We start from the raw sequence: 15759 nt of genomic DNA on the forward strand, positions 1-15759 counted from the left end.
TTACCATGTTGTGGGGGTAGAACAGAAAACTACAGTTGAAAATAAATGCTATTTATTTGCCCCCCCCCTCCCCTTTTTCCAAACAATCTCCCTTTGCAGCCTAGGATGAACTATTCAGTTAGTTCCAAAATAGCCTGGTATACCGAGCAAAATCCTGTCTCAAAAAAGGCCAAAAATAATAAAAATTATGTTGATACTAAAAATGTGTACACTGTTTCTTTGTGCACAGTCCCCAATTAAACAACAACAAAAAGCCTTATATTACATCAAAAAAATCATCCGAGGTACAATAAGTAATCCAAAAATAATATAAAAACCATATAGAATACTACACTAAGATCAGAACATTCTTTCTGCAGTAGGCAAGATACTAAGTGCTGTCAATTTTACAGTAAAGCTCTCGTAACGAACCAGCTGTACCCTGAGAACAGCACAGAGGACATGAAAATGAATAGGTTTCACTGTACTCACAAGGTTTTTATCAAAGCAAGATAGTTGTGTAGATTTGACACATTTTTGGACTCTATTTTTGTAGTGCATGGCTTTATATATGCTAGAAAAGAAATCTACCAATTGAGCAACTACTTTTGGCTCCTCTGAAACAGTTTTGCTATGTAATTCAGACTATCCTGGAACATGCTATGAACTAGCCTTGAACTGCAAAGTCTCTTGCATCTGTTGCATATGTATTATCTGCCATTACATCGAAAGGACTCAGGTCAGTTCACCACAGTAAAGCTGTCATAAGTTAAAAAATCTTTATATTTTGGTATTTTTTTCTCAAGTAACTATCTAGGGATGACTTCTCACTACAAATCTTGATACCTTACTATAAAAATCACAGCAATTTCTCTAGGTTTTTTCCTTTTTTTTCCTTTTTTGAAAGATTTATGTATTTATTTCATTTATGTGAGTACACTGTAGGTGTCTTCAGATACACCAGAAGAGGGCATCAGATCCTCATTACAGATGGCTATGAATCATCACGTGGTTGCTGGGAATTGAACTCGGGACCTCTGGAAGAACAGTTAGTTCTCCTAACCACTGAGCCATCTCTCCAGCCCCATTTTCTTACTTTTAAAATCTATTTTTCCAAGACAGGTTTTCAATCTACAGCCCAGACTGGCCTTGAGACTTGAACAGCCATCTCCCCAGGCTTCATTTTGCACTTTACTATCAGACCTTTTGCTTTTGTTGTCAGCTCCTTGGTACTTCTTTAGCTTCTTATTTTGTTGCATTTTGCTATTACAGCAGAAAGAGGCAGGTATAACATTCAAGGCTTTGGTTGGAAAATCACATTAACTAGGTCACTTACTTTTTTTGTAATATTTATAACTGTCGTGCCAAGTTTCCTACTATATTTACTTTAAGCCTATTCTTTTGTTTTCTTTCTCCCCATCTCTTTCTTTTCCCCTTCTTTCCCTCCAACACTGGGGCGTGGGGGACAAAAGCAAAACATTTATGTCAAATCATTTTCTTACAGTGTTAATTTAATATGTAAACAGTATTACTGCATACAAAGTAAAGTTGGTTTAACATAAATACAAAAATTAAGAGCAGAAAGAAGTTTGGTTCCTAGAACCCATGATCGATGGATGGCTCACAATTACTCATGATTAATGACTCCAGGGGAATCTGACATTGTCTTCTGGCCTGAGTAGGTATTGCATTTAAGTACCCCACCCCCCATGTATACATAGTTTAAATAAATAAATAGTTAAATAACTAAAATCTTAGATGAGGAAAAGTAGAACCTGGAGGTAGCTCAGCACTTAAGAGCACTTGCTACTCCTGCAAAAGATCAGAGATTGGTTCCCATATCTCCTTCTGTTCTGTTCCAGAAGCTCCAAAGCAAAGGGCACCAGTTATGTACATAGTACACATAACACAAACACAGGCATTAGATCCTGTCTTAGTCCTTACTTTATTGCTAGGAAGAGACACCATGACCAAGGTAATCATTACAAAAGAATCATTTGGGGGCGCTTGCTTACCGTTTTATTCCATTATCGTCACGGTGCAAAACTGGCAGGAGGCATGGTACTGAAGAAATGGTTTCTTAGGCCTCAGGCAGAGAAAGAGGCTAGCTAGGCTTTTGAGACTTCAGAGTCTTACCCCAGTGATATACTTCCAACAACAAGGCCATACCTCCTCATTCTCAAATAATTCCACTTTGATGACTAAGTCTTCAAATATTTGTGCCTGTGGGAGCCGTTCTTTTTCAAACTACCACACACCCGTTCCCATAAAATGAGTTTCTGAATGTTTTAAAGGTGGTTACAAACATTTAGTTAACATGGTTATAATTTTGTTAACACTTACTGCCTACAGCAAACATGTCTGACAAAGAGTTAAAGAAACTCCGTAATAAACAAAGAAGAGCTCAAAAGAAAGCCCAGATAGAAGAAGAGAAAAAAAATGCAGAAAAAGAAAAGCAGCAGAGAAATCAGAAAAAGAAAAAGGATGATGACGATGAGGAAATTGGAGGCCCCAAAGAAGAACTTATTCCTGAGAAATTGGCCAAGGTATTTCATAGTCATGCTTAGCACAAGTGAGTGTGTGCCACAATAGGCTTTGGCGTTAAAAAACAGTGTTTAGTCTCATTTACGTATTTGTTTGTGTGTTTTGTGCAGATGTGGTTTTTTTGGTATTTTTGTGTATTTATGTGTGTGGCTGTGCATGTGGAGGTTAGAAGACAACTTGTGAATTCAGGCTCACCTAAGGCTACCTATCCAAGACTTGTCTGGAAAAAATATTTTTAAGTCTTAATTTTCTCAAGTCCATACTCTGACTTGTGGATTTTAATCACTGAACCCAAACTAGATACTCCCTATCACACAAGTTATTTTGATTAGTAACCTTTCTTTCTTTGTTCACAGGATTCCTATTCCGTGCTGATAGTAATTTTGTTAAGCTGATAGAATAAGCACATTTCTCTCCACTTTTAGCATTACCAATCACTTGAAATCTAAAATTATTTTCTTCACTGCATTATGTAAGAAAATTAAGATATGGATGAAACAACACATTTAGAGTTGGGCAAGTAATGAGTACCTTCTTTTAGACACAGCAGTAAAGGTATAAGGAAAACAATGTGATTTGAATCTAATGCGTTTATTTACATGCTTTTACAGTACCTAACTACTAGGATAGAACAGTATTCTCTGAGTTCCCTACAAAGCAGAACGGTGTGCCAGGGCTCCTTTAGAAGGCTTTCCTAGGTCTGGACTGTAGTGTTGTTTTTGTACCAGACACAACAGTATGGTCTAATGATTACTAGTAGTTCTGAGTGCTTTGTTTGTTTGAAAGGAATGTAGTAGAAGGAACCCCTCTCATAGATTGTTGCTCACTCCACAATCTTATTCTTACTAAGAACACAAAACTTCCTTCCTAGTGTAAGTACTTAAAAGATGCCCTCTCCAGCAGCATCCAGACCTGTCTATTCGTAACATTGAAGTCTGTTTTAACAGTAGCTGACAAATCTGGGTAAATAGCCTATAGATGGGAAATTCAGTGATAATCAATTCAAGATAAAGCAGATGTATAAGATAAAGCAGAACCATTAGATCATCAGTAGTTCTACCCATGGAGAAATGGAAGATGGCATGGGTTTACTTAGTTTAATACTCAGTCAGTTAAGGGTGAATCTGAAGTTTTAATGAAAGCATGTGGACTCACTTGGGCCCAGGCTATTCTCAGGCTTCCTAAGACTCAGCTGCTAGGATTACAGGTATGAATTATCATACCTAGCATACAATTTTCAAATTTAAAAATTGCATTGAAATCTTCATTAAACATATTGTATGGGAGGGTCTTTTTCCCTCCTGTCTCCCAGTATAATAACAAAAAGTTTAATTTACTTGTTTTTCAATTTATCATGGGGTGGTAATTGGTATTCATGAATTCCTTCATGGATTTCACGTTTCTCTTTACACTTTCCAGGGGCCATCAAGCTGTAGTGTTCTTTGTATGTATGCGATTGTGTCTATGAGTATTTTCTTATGTGTTTGTCTGTACACCACAAGAATGCCTAGTGCTGGCAGAGGTAAGAAGAGGATATTAGGTCCCCTAGAAATGGAGATGCACATGGCTGTAAGCCACCAATTGAATGCTGGGAACCAAACCTGAGTCCTCTGTAGGGACAGCAGTTGCTATTAATTACTAGGCCGTTATCTCCAGTGCCTAGCCAGTCATTTTAAACTTACCTTCTGGAAGACTAGCACCTATTTATTGGCAGTCTGAACTCCAGTTCCAGGGCATCCCACACCCTTCTGGCCTCTTCAGGACACTGCACAAATTTGATATACAGACACACACATAGACAAACACCAGCATATATAAAATAATAAGATTTTGAAAAAACCCATTGAAAGAGAGTTGTAGAGTTTGAAGTTGTCTTAGTGTGGATTATGGGAGGTTGAAATTTGATAGTATATTTCTGATTAACTGGTAAGTAAGTGCCTTTGAAAAATGTTTTTACTTTTGGCACAAGAAAACAGCATTTTAATCCTTTGTATAATGTCTTTTATTTTTGTTAGGTTGAAACTCCATTGGAAGAAGCTATTAAGTTTTTAACACCATTGAAGAACTTGGTGAAGAACAAGATAGAAACTCATCTTTTTGCCTTTGAGATTTACTTTAGGAAAGGTAGGATATTAGGATATAGTAGCCCTAATAAAACTGGTGAGATTTCTTAGGGTTAGTGTTACCCATCACTGTTGCATTTCTTGGCAGATGCCATACAGATTCCTCACAGAGATGCATGCTGTGCAGAGTGTTGTGGGGAAATACAGTAATGTATTTGACATCTTGAAGACCAGAGTCCCACAGTAGATGCACACTGGTCCCTAGGATTGAGTTAGATGTAGTGATTACCTCATATGTGAATCACTGAAAGAACTTAGGGTTTTGTGGATAAAGTTACTTTAAATAAATATAAAGCTTAGAATAGTGGGTGACACAGTTAAGCACCAAATAATCTTTAGCTGTTAGGAGTTGATGTCATAAATAGAAACTAGTCTCTGAGCTAGATCTTAAAAGAATAGTTCATCATTCTGAAGAAAATAGTGTCCACTAAAGACACTACAAAGTGTTGACAGTGTTGGTGTCTGTATTGTTTGGAGGGGTCAGGTGGAAGATAAATTAATGACTTTGTCTTTCACATTTACAGTGTTCAGCATATATATATGTATGCAGTAGATAATAAAACTTAATAGCGCTGAATTTATGTAATTCAGGTAGTTTATTGGAAAAGTTTATCTGAGGTAGAATGAATTGAAGTGAAAAGGAGCTGGTTCTTCCTAAGATCAGATGAAAAAGTAATTATTATGTAGCCAGGCATGTGGTTCCTGCCTATAGTCTCAGGTAATAGAAAGGTGAGGCTTGAGGGGGCAGGCAGCCCACGAGTTCCAGGGCAGCATGGGCAATACAGACAGATTGTAACAATAACTTTTATTTTGAAATAGGATGCAAAACTTAGCATTCATTGAATGTTTATTTGTTTACTGAGACAAGTCCTTTTGTTACCTCAGCCAGCTTGAACCTTAGTTTGTGGATCAGGTTAGACTTGAACATGATAGCTGTTCTTCTACCTTTGCTTCCTGAGTCTGAGATCATGGGTATATGTCAACATGTCCAGTACTTAATATATTTATGAAGGTATATAACACAGAGGGCCTCTGCCTTTCCAACCCAGCTCTTTCTAAAAGGAATCATAGAGAGTCAGCAAGATGCTCATCAGGTACCCCTCAAGCTGCACAATTGAGTTCCAACCCCAGAACCCATTTTGAAGAAGGAGAAAACTGACTTCCACTAATGTGCTCTGACCTCCACAAGTGGACACAAAGTCAGTCAGTTCTTAGGGTCCAAAGTAGCAACTGTTCCTGTAATCTCAACAGGGGGCTCATGAGTTCTAGGCCAGCCCCAATATAAGTGAATATCCCTGTCTAAAATTAAATTTTTAAAAAATGAATATGTTCCTAGGTAGATTCCCCAAATACACAGAAGTTGCCCTGTGTAAAGGGGCCTCAGTACCTTGCAGTGCTGTTTGGTAGATGCTGATAAGAAGCATGCCAGGAATTTTAGTATTTTCTGAGTTTGGGGAGCATGGGAACAGGGATTGTTTTAGAAGTTAGGGTTTTATACTTAGATATTTGAAGCATGATACCAAATTAGGAAAGTCTCAAAGAGGTGACTATCAAGAAGACTCAGTGTAAGTTTCTGTTTAACAGGTGGAGGCACCGCTGAGACTTGGGAAAGGTAAGCAGATGGGAATAGGGATAGTGTAGAGCAATTAGACATAGCCTGGGTGGACGCATCCAGAGGTGGCAGAAAGGGAACTGTCAATCATAGAATACAGAAAAGGAGATGCAAGAGTTCTTCTGAGTAGTGGAAGCTAGAAAGGAAATGGCTTTCAGTTTAGTTTCTCTGTTTATATGATACTAGTTCACATCACAGAATGTTAAGTTCTGTTGGCAGAACCTCTTGAAGACTAGCATATGAATATAGTTAATATGTAGTTGATTGGAAGAAAAGGGTTTGCTTCAAAGGTCTTATGCGATTGAGTCTAAATTCACTTTTTGTATTTGTAAGGTCCTTGGCCTTTCCAGAAGGACAACTTATTTTAACAACTTAACAAAATATTATTTTTTTCTTTTTATAGAAAAGTTTCTTTTGATGCTACAATCAGTAAAGCGGGCATTTGCTATTGATTCTAGTCATCCCTGGCTTCATGAGTGCATGATTCGACTCTTTAATTCTGGTAGGTTTTTATTCCCATACCACTTATACTTTTCTAGTAGTTTGTGATGGGTATAAGGCTGGAAGGTGTCTCTCAGGAGACAGATTTTGCTGTTTTTCCAGAAGATGTGAGTTTAATTTAAGGACTCGCACTAGGCAATCATCTCTAACTTCAGCTCTGGGGTCGGGTGTCTCAGCTCTGGGGTCGGGTGTCCAACACTAGTTTTTGGCTTCCAGTGGCACCCAAATAATACATGGTGTACATGTACATAAGTAAAAGCAAACAATACATTAAAAATCTAAATATCTCAGTCATTTTAAAGGTATTGCATAGTTAGTTAGCTGAGGGGGAAAGAGGGTTCTTTTGTAATAAAAGTTTTTATTTTAAGGCCTTATTAAATGCTATATAGTGCTGGTATAGAATTGTTTGGTTCAAGTATTTGGAAGTTGCCTTGGCTTTCTCTGTGGTGGGATTGAACCTAGAGCCCATACATGGTATACAAAACACCCTTTTGAGCTTCAACTAATCTATAAATTTATTCCTTTAAAATAGTCATCTGACAACCAGACTAATCCATTGGTGTCAGTGTATAGTAAAAACATAAAATAAACCTTTTTTCCGAACCCTTTGCTCCATCCAGTAGAGAAGAGCTAGGATTATGGATGTGCCTGCTTCACCTGGCTTTTTACATTGAGTTTTAGGAATTAAGCTCAGGTTCACAGGCTTGTATGTCTAATGCTTTTACTTATTTTGCCCTCTTTTAATGTATTTTAATTTTTTGGGACAGGTTCTTTTTACATAGTCACAGCTATCCTAGAATTCAGTGAATAGACCATCTGCCTCCTGAGTTTTTGTATTAAAAACATTCACATCTTTGACAATAATTATTTAATAGTTTTTACTACAACCTTAAAGTGGGTTTTTACTAATCTCACATAAAATATGAGCATTCTTTACCCATTTTAATGTTGCCAACTATCCTGCGAAGATATTACTTAGTTTTGTCTGCTGAGAAACTAATAGCTTGAACAAATAAAAAGTTCATTAGAGAGTAATTTTTTAAACTTGACCATCTTTATTTGTGAGACTTAATAAACTATTATGAAAAGTAATCAAGTGGGCTGGAGAGACGGCTCAGAGGTTAAGAGCACTGACTGCTCTTCCAGAGGTTCTGAGTTCAATTCCCAGCAACCACATGATGGCTCATAACATCTGTAATGGAATCTGATGTCCTCTGCTGGTGTGTCTAAGACAGCAACAGTGCACTCACAATATAAAATAAATAAATTTTTTAAAAAACGCAATCAAGTTTTGTGTATATATATTTTGTCCATTAGTCATTAGCAATAAGTCATTAGTAATAAAGTCATTATGAAATTTTTGTTATTGTTGTTTTAAAGATTTATTAATTTGTTTGTTTGAGATGGGGGTCTCTGTATATATGTTGTCCTGGAACTCATCAATTAGACCAACCTGGCTTGGAACACATAGAGGTCCTCCTGCCTAGGACCCAAAATTTATTGTTTCTTTGTATGTATGTGTGTGTGTGTGTGTGTGTGTGTGTGTGTGTGTGTGTGTGTGTGTGTGTGTGTGTGTGTGTGTGTATATGTATTTGCATTTTGTGAATGCCAGGTGTAAGTTAGAAGAGGATGCCAGAAACTGAACCAGGCTTTTTTCCAAGACTCTCTACCACTGAGCCATCTTTCTAGCCTTCAAATAACATTTAAGTTTCACCTCGTTAGTTAGGGTCTTGTTGCTGGTGGTGCTTTTGGGGTTGTGCTCTTTTGCTTTTTCCTATTTTGGTGCTTAAAGGAGGAGATAATTTATTCCTTCATGGGAAACACAACTATAGTGTACATGATTCATTTTTCTGTTTTTCTCATTTCCCCTTTTCTATCTCCTGTTTCTTTTCAGAGTCTCAGTAGGTCTTTCTGGCTGACCCAGAACTGACCTATGCTGGCCTTGAACTCACACAGATCTGCTTACCTCTGCCTCTGGAGCACCACTGTGCCTAGCTTGCTACTTTTCAAAAGTGAATGAGCATCAAAGTCAAGGGTGTGTGTGTGTGTGTGTGTGTGTGTGTGTGTGTGATTACTAAGTGAGAATAGTTTTTGCAAATGACTATGGGAATTTATTTATGTATTTGGTTTTATATTTTTATTTTATGTGCTAGCACCATAGTGAATATGTGGAAGCTTGGGGGCAGACAGCTGTGGGAACCATGTGTTCTCTGAGAATCATTAAGTTGCTAGCTTTGCAACAAGTTCCTTCACCCTCCAAGTCATCCTTCAGGCCTGAAGATAAGATAAGGATTCATTCTCTCTCTCTCTCTCTCTCTCCCTCCCTCTCCCTCCCTCCCTCCCTCCCTCCCTCCCTCCCTCCCTCCCTCCCTCCCCCCCCCCTCTCTCTCTCTCTCTCTCTCTCTCTCTCTCTCACACACACACACACACACACACACACACACACACACACACACACCATTTTACTTTTAGTTTTCCCTCTGAGGGAAATAAATTAAAAACAGTAATGAAAACCATTAAGTCTTCTTCTAAAAGTAATGAAATCTGTATAGTTGCTTTCTGTTTCTGTATAAAGCATTCCCCAAAGTATGCAGCCATACCACAGGACAGGGACCATGGAAATTACTTTTTATCTTACAGAAGATAATGTTCATTGCAATTGGCTAGAGTCTATGTTAGGAATAGTAAAAGAAATACTCTTACTTCTTCCTGCTTATCCTTCCTGAAAAGTTGATAAGTGGTCAGAAAAATTCAGAAGTACAACTATAAAAAGGGTAAATTCAAGTTTTTAGCAACTTAATTGGGTTACTCAGCTTCAAAAAATAAATTCATATTGGTGAATTATTTGGTTTATAGCTATGTGTAGGCTATTTCTAAATTTACTTCTTAGTGTTGGGTTTATTTTAAATTCAGGATAATAATTTGTTGATAAAAGAACGCTGAAATCCATTATCAGCAGCTCATTATATAACTTAAAAATGAAATAGAAATAAATACATAGAAAATGTTGGTATATGTTGCGTATTTTAAGGCTATGGGATGTGTGCTTGTTACATAAACATTAAAACTGATCAGCAGAGTTGTTTTTTTTTTTTTTTAACTTTATTGGTTCTTTGTGAATTTTACATCATGCATCCTAATCCCACTCATCTCCATTCCTCTCATACCCACCCTCCACTCTTGCTTACCCCCCACACCCTCATGCCCCCTCCCCCATCGAATAGGAATCTTGTGGAAGCTTTATAACATTTATCCACACAATTTTCTTGAGTTGTTGCATTGCAAAGCCTCTGGCTTTGGCTACTCATACTGGAACCTCACTGGGATTCCTCTTGAATATCTTGTTGTTCTGTGCCAGAGACCCTGTAGTTTTGGATCTAAAGGGTCAGTCCCTTCATGCACTTCAGCAGTTCATCAATAGGGCAGATATAGGAGTAGGTCAATCAATTCAAAGCCCTTTATCTGTGCTTGAGAGGTATCTAGGCTGGTCAGCCCAGCAGCTTTCCTACATCTACACTCTCCTGTCCTGCCCCAGCTCATCCACATGTAACCCTTTATGGCCAGCTCTACTGTGTTGCCCAGGTGAGGTACAGGGCCCATCAGCAGAGTTTAACTGAGGAAAATGGTTACTTCCTATGCTGTTTAGTATTTCTTATAAAGCTCTATCCATAGAGTTCCTGAAGATAAAGTCAGGGGAGTTGGCCACATCTCATCTTTGTTTTAACTTAGTAAAGGTGCCTTACTCGGGCTTATAAGAAGATAAATTGTTATAAGCTTTATCAGAGTATCTAACTGCCAAGAGACTTTGTTTTCTAATTTATCCAACAGTGTGTGAAAGTAAAGACTTACCCGAAGCAGTTAGAACAGTATTAAAACAAGAAATGAATCGTCTTTTTGGAGCAACAAATCCAAAGAATTTTAATGAAACCTTTCTGAAAAGGAATTCTGATTCATTGCCACATAGATTATCAGGTAATCACTTTTATTTGGTCCTTTTAGTAGCCCGCTTGAACAATTTTAGTGCTTTAATGAATCACTGCCAAGGTAAGATATACATTTTTCTCAGAATGTCAATGTGCACTGTATTTTCAGTACTAGGACAACAGGCCACATGTACATGCTTTCTTTATACTATAATTATGAGACAGGATTGTTACAGTAAAGCTTAGCTCTAACATTATAAACAGATGAGTACATTTGATTGTTTTGTTTTGGTTTTGCACAGGTTCTCATTATATAACCTGGAATTCAGTATGTAGTCAAGGCTAGCCTCTAATTCATAAAGGTCTGCCTGTTTCTGTCTCCAATTTCTGGCTCTAATGGCATCTGACACCCCATCGAGAAGTATAAGTTAATTTAAGTAGGTTTTATTTCCATTTCCCAACCCACCCCAGAGTGAATTTAAGTGTACATTACGGTACTGTGCAGGTAGGACATGTGTTCTCATGCGTCCTTTATTGTGATCATAAAGCTCACTTAATGTGCTTTATTTCTCATGCTTATGTGTTTATCTTGTAAGCTTAAACACCTGAAAGCTATCCTACATTTCAGAAAGCCCAAGTCAAGAAGAATCATTCACTTTGAAGTCTAGGATTTACTAGTATTCTGGTTAAAGACTGGTGTGGTGGTGGTGCACTCCTGTAATCTCATCACTCTGGAGACAGATAGCAGATTTTCTTTGTGTTTATGGGCACCCTGGTCAATTTTGCAAGTTCTAGGCCAGATCTACACAGCAAACTGTCTCAGACACAACAAAGCAAACCTGGCAAAAGCCTAGAAAGCTGGGCAGCTGAATGGAAGCTTTCATCTCATTCCTTTAAAGTTTACTTTTCCTCTCACAGCTTTTTTCCTCACAGGAAATTAACGAACCATTCATTATTTATTTTAGTAGGAAAATGATTCATTAACATTTGAAATTAAATAAAATATCTAATAAAAGATGATTCATGATCTCATTATATCAGGAAACAAATTAGAGTATTTGTGTTGCTTCATGTTTGTTTTTATGCATGGTTTACTAACACACTCTATTCCATTGAGCGGATATACATATGTATCTTAACCTTTCTCCTCCTTTAGACAGCACAGCCCTCAGGCTGTTGTAGGAAGTGGCTCCAGTGGCTCACAAGTAGTGCTTTGCTCACACATTTTCTACTTTTTATCTATATAAGTAGGGGCCAAGAGTTCTGTTGAAGGTTTCTTAACTAAGACACCTCTTCTTTCCTTCTACTTAGCTGCCAAAATGGTGTATTATTTAGATTCTTCTAGTCAGAAGCGAGCAATAGAGCTGGCAACGACACTTGATGGATCCCTCGCCAACAGAGACCTTCAGGTAACAGCCTATTGACTTTAATAGTCTTTCTATAAGAAAAACTACTTTTCACTAAGAACAATGAAATGAATTTTGTTATTTATACATAATACTTCCAAAATCATTATCTGTGAGAAAATTCCTCTTAAATGTTTTGAGGGGCTGTGTGTGTGTGCGCGCGCGTACACGCGCTTCTGCACAAGTATACCAGTTGGAACTCTATTTCCATCTTACTAGCCTCAAGATTCCTTAATATGAATTCAGAGTTAAATAACAGTTTAATTTTGTTGTTTTTTGTTGGGGTGGTCTTACTATGTATGTACCCTTGGCTGGACTAGAACTCACTATATAGACTGGGCTCTCCTTGAACTCATAAAGATCTGCCTGCCTCTGGCTTACAAGTGCTGGATTAAACATGGGCTACCAGTTCAGGGCTATTATTTGGTTTTGCTGGCACATTGCTTTCCCAAAAGAAGGAAAAGAAGTAAAATGGCCTGTATGCTTAAATTGGCATTGATGATGTAAATTAACATTTATACACAGGGCCAAGCGAGACTAAGGTAAAGTCACTTCATAAGGTTGTGCGGTTCTTCTAAAAGAATACTTTTTAAAATACATTATGTATCTTATCAAATACCCATATACTTGTCTGTCTGTCTGTCTCTCTCTGTCTTTTTTTTTTGGTATTTATCCTCCATTTATGAAGAAATGGTTGTATTGTGCCTTGAAGACCATCATAATAAAATTTATGAGCTGGAAGAAATGCTTTTGTTTCCCTTAAAATTTAAAACTTGTTTTATTCTTATTTTGGAAATGGTTGATGTTGAACTGTCTCATGGTGAGACCTGTTTTCTGCCAAGAGTTCTAACATGAGCTTTTCTTTTCTTTAGACTTGCATGGAGGTGTTAGAAGCTTTGTGTGACGGTAGCCTAGGAGACTGTAAAGAAGCTGCTGAAGCTTATAGAGCAAACTGTCACAAGCTTTTCCCTTATGCTTTGGCGTTCATGCCTCCTGGGTATGAAGAGGATACGAAGATCACAGTTAATGGAGATAGTTCTGCAGAAACTGAAGAACTGGCCAATGAAATTTGAACATCATTAAACAAGCAAATGGAATGACTTTGGACCATATCTAGTGTATAATATTTTTGTCACGCACCTGCTGCATTGCTCTCACTTACACAGAATGAGAGGAGTAAATGTTCTTGCCTTCAAATAGTCTTATGTTTTTTTATCCTGCTGAAAACTATATATAAAATATCTAACATTACAGGATATAGGTTCAGTTTCTTAAAAAATTAAAAGCTGCTAAAATTGAAGGGTTTAAAAGAAAAAAAAAATCCATATCCTATTCCGACCTTCCCTTCCCACGTTTTTAACTAATTTATATAAACTCTGGAGGCTATAACAGCTAACATAGCAGGTGTGTGGCAGAAATATTACTTTAAATTTGTCTTGTGAGATTTTACTATATCTCAGACAGCATAAATGCTGTTTTAGCACTGGATTCTTTCACTGAGCACAAAGAGTTGTTGGGGCTTTAGCATCTGACTGATTTTGTTACGGGGTTGATTATTGACCATAGGAAGTATGCAATGTGAATCACTGTGTACAGAGCCATCTACAACAGATGCTTGACGTTGTAGAGACTGGGACACGTAGCTACCAAGCAGATTAAATGAAACCTAGAAGGTGTTCAGTACGTGTGTTGTGTTTCCAAAATTCACTGTACATGATCAGTTTGGTGTTCTTGTACCACAGTTTTTAACCGAAGGAACCAGTTGGAACAATCTCAATTTAACTAAAACTTGAAGAACTAAAATAACAATGCAAAGCTTTAGCATTGTTTTGGCCAAACTTGTTAAAACTGTAATGCAAGAACCAAATGCACTGTGATGTGGCACCAACTAATTAGCAAGCATGAATTTTTCACTCGAGGGTGAAAAAAAGAAAACTCTACCATGGCTTGAAGTTAAAGAGCAGAACTCCTGACTACCATTCTATGACTGATCAAGAGACTAATAGCTAAAAACCTCAGCAGGCCTTGTTCACGATATGCAGAAAAAGTGCTGCAGTTTAGATACCTCTGGAACTTTTCCACAGTGTCACAGGTTTGTAATACTTGAAGCCCTTCATTTCTAAGAATATATTTCTTGCTCAGTTGTTTCAGGCAAGCCCAAGACTTTGTAATTTTTAAAGGGCCCAAGATTTTTTTTTCAATAACAGACCAGCTTCTTTTTCCTGCAGTTACAAATGTAATTTCTTTTTTGTTGTCAAACATAAGGTACCAAATATGATGCAATAAATTGTTTTGAAAAACAGTTGTGTGAATATTTCCACTAATCCGAGTTGGGCTTCTGTGAAATACACAGGTGGAAACAGAGGTTGCAAGCCAGAGGCAGTGAAGTGCACTGAAGGGCTAGTGTGTATAGAGGGAGCTTTAGAGTGGCTAAATGGGGTGTTAGGGACGTTCCAGAATTAAGTAGAATGCTGCTCCTTTGTTCAGATTTTACTGAGGGCTAGAATGGTGGCAGGTCCTATGAATGTAATTCATAATCTAAAAGGAAAACTAAACATGACCATTTTGATTGGGAAAATGAGCCTTAAACATGTCAAACCTGTACACTGAGAACTAGCCTCAGGCTCAATATTTCTTTATGTTTGCAAGGTCTGAGCAAATAAGTTTAAGTATAATGAATTAAGTGTATATAAAATTGAACTTTTGTAGTATTTTAGTTATAGATAGTATATACACTAAAGGGACATTTCAGAAGATCAAGTCATTTTATTTCATAGTACATGATCTGCATTCCACATCCCAGTCTAGCAGGTTAGTGATGCAAAGATACTTACAGTCTGAACTCTAGTGCTTTGCTTTAACAGGCCCTGTCTCAGGAACATCTTAGCAGATGGCGAAATAAAGTGAGCAAACTTTTAAAATGTTTCTCCTATGAGTGGCAACTGAGGTTCCTATTGTTTGGAAAAAACACTAGTGGTATGTCCGCCACTAATTCAGTGTTGGAGGAGGCACCAGCCATATTATAGTAGGGGTGTGTGTGTGTGTGTATGTGTGTGTGTGTGTTTAGATTCTACTGTGTATCTCAATGAAATGAAATCTGTCTGTCTTGACAATGTTTAGATGATGTAGATTGTCTTAGGATGAATACTCAGAAGTACTCAGAACTCTGATGCAGATGCCACCCAAGAGGAGCCAAATTCCTGTCGTGTATATTGTATTCCAACCCAATTTTACTGGAACTGTTGAATAAATCTTATTTTCTTTCAGGTTTATTTGATAGTGGATACATTGGTGTCACAGGACCTTGACTGGGTTCACCTGAAACATTGTACTTTACTCTGAGTATATCTATCAACTGGGTCATTTCACATTTACCCGTTCATATCAGTTAATTTCCAGTGATACTGTGGGGGAAAACAGGGTTAGATAAACAAGTTGGAAAAATGCAGTGTGATGTTGTAATCTATACAAGTGCCTTATGTTTATTGCTAAGAACTGGTGTTATCAACCCTTTAATAAGAAGGGGTCCCTCGGCCTGTATTAATATAGGAAAGTAAAGATCCTTCTGTTTTTCTTCATACTCACTGTCATTTCTCATTGAAAAGCTAAAGTCTGACTAGCTTAGTTTACTTAGCTTTATTAGATGAGTCATACATTTTCACCCTTTTTCT

At 37.5% G+C, this 15759-nt stretch overlaps 1 protein-coding gene across 1 annotated transcript in view; it reads left to right on the forward strand.

Moving 5' to 3' along the window:
* Positions 1-14388, forward strand: part of NAA15 (N-alpha-acetyltransferase 15, NatA auxiliary subunit) — a 59471-nt gene extending 45083 nt beyond the window's left edge. Inside the window, exons 15-20 of the mRNA XM_080929478.1 lie at positions 2332-2525; positions 4539-4647; positions 6662-6760; positions 10588-10731; positions 11994-12091; positions 12961-14388. Coding sequence (XP_080785604.1) covers positions 2332-2525; positions 4539-4647; positions 6662-6760; positions 10588-10731; positions 11994-12091; positions 12961-13161 — 845 coding nt within the window. The 3' untranslated portion in view covers positions 13162-14388. The remainder of the gene's footprint in view (positions 1-2331; positions 2526-4538; positions 4648-6661; positions 6761-10587; positions 10732-11993; positions 12092-12960) is intronic.
* Positions 14389-15759: the final 1371 nt, after the last annotated feature.

The sequence above is a fragment of the Micromys minutus genome (genome assembly GCF_963924665.1).
Source record: "Micromys minutus genome assembly, chromosome: 15".
NCBI classification, from domain to species: domain Eukaryota; kingdom Metazoa; phylum Chordata; class Mammalia; order Rodentia; family Muridae; genus Micromys; species Micromys minutus.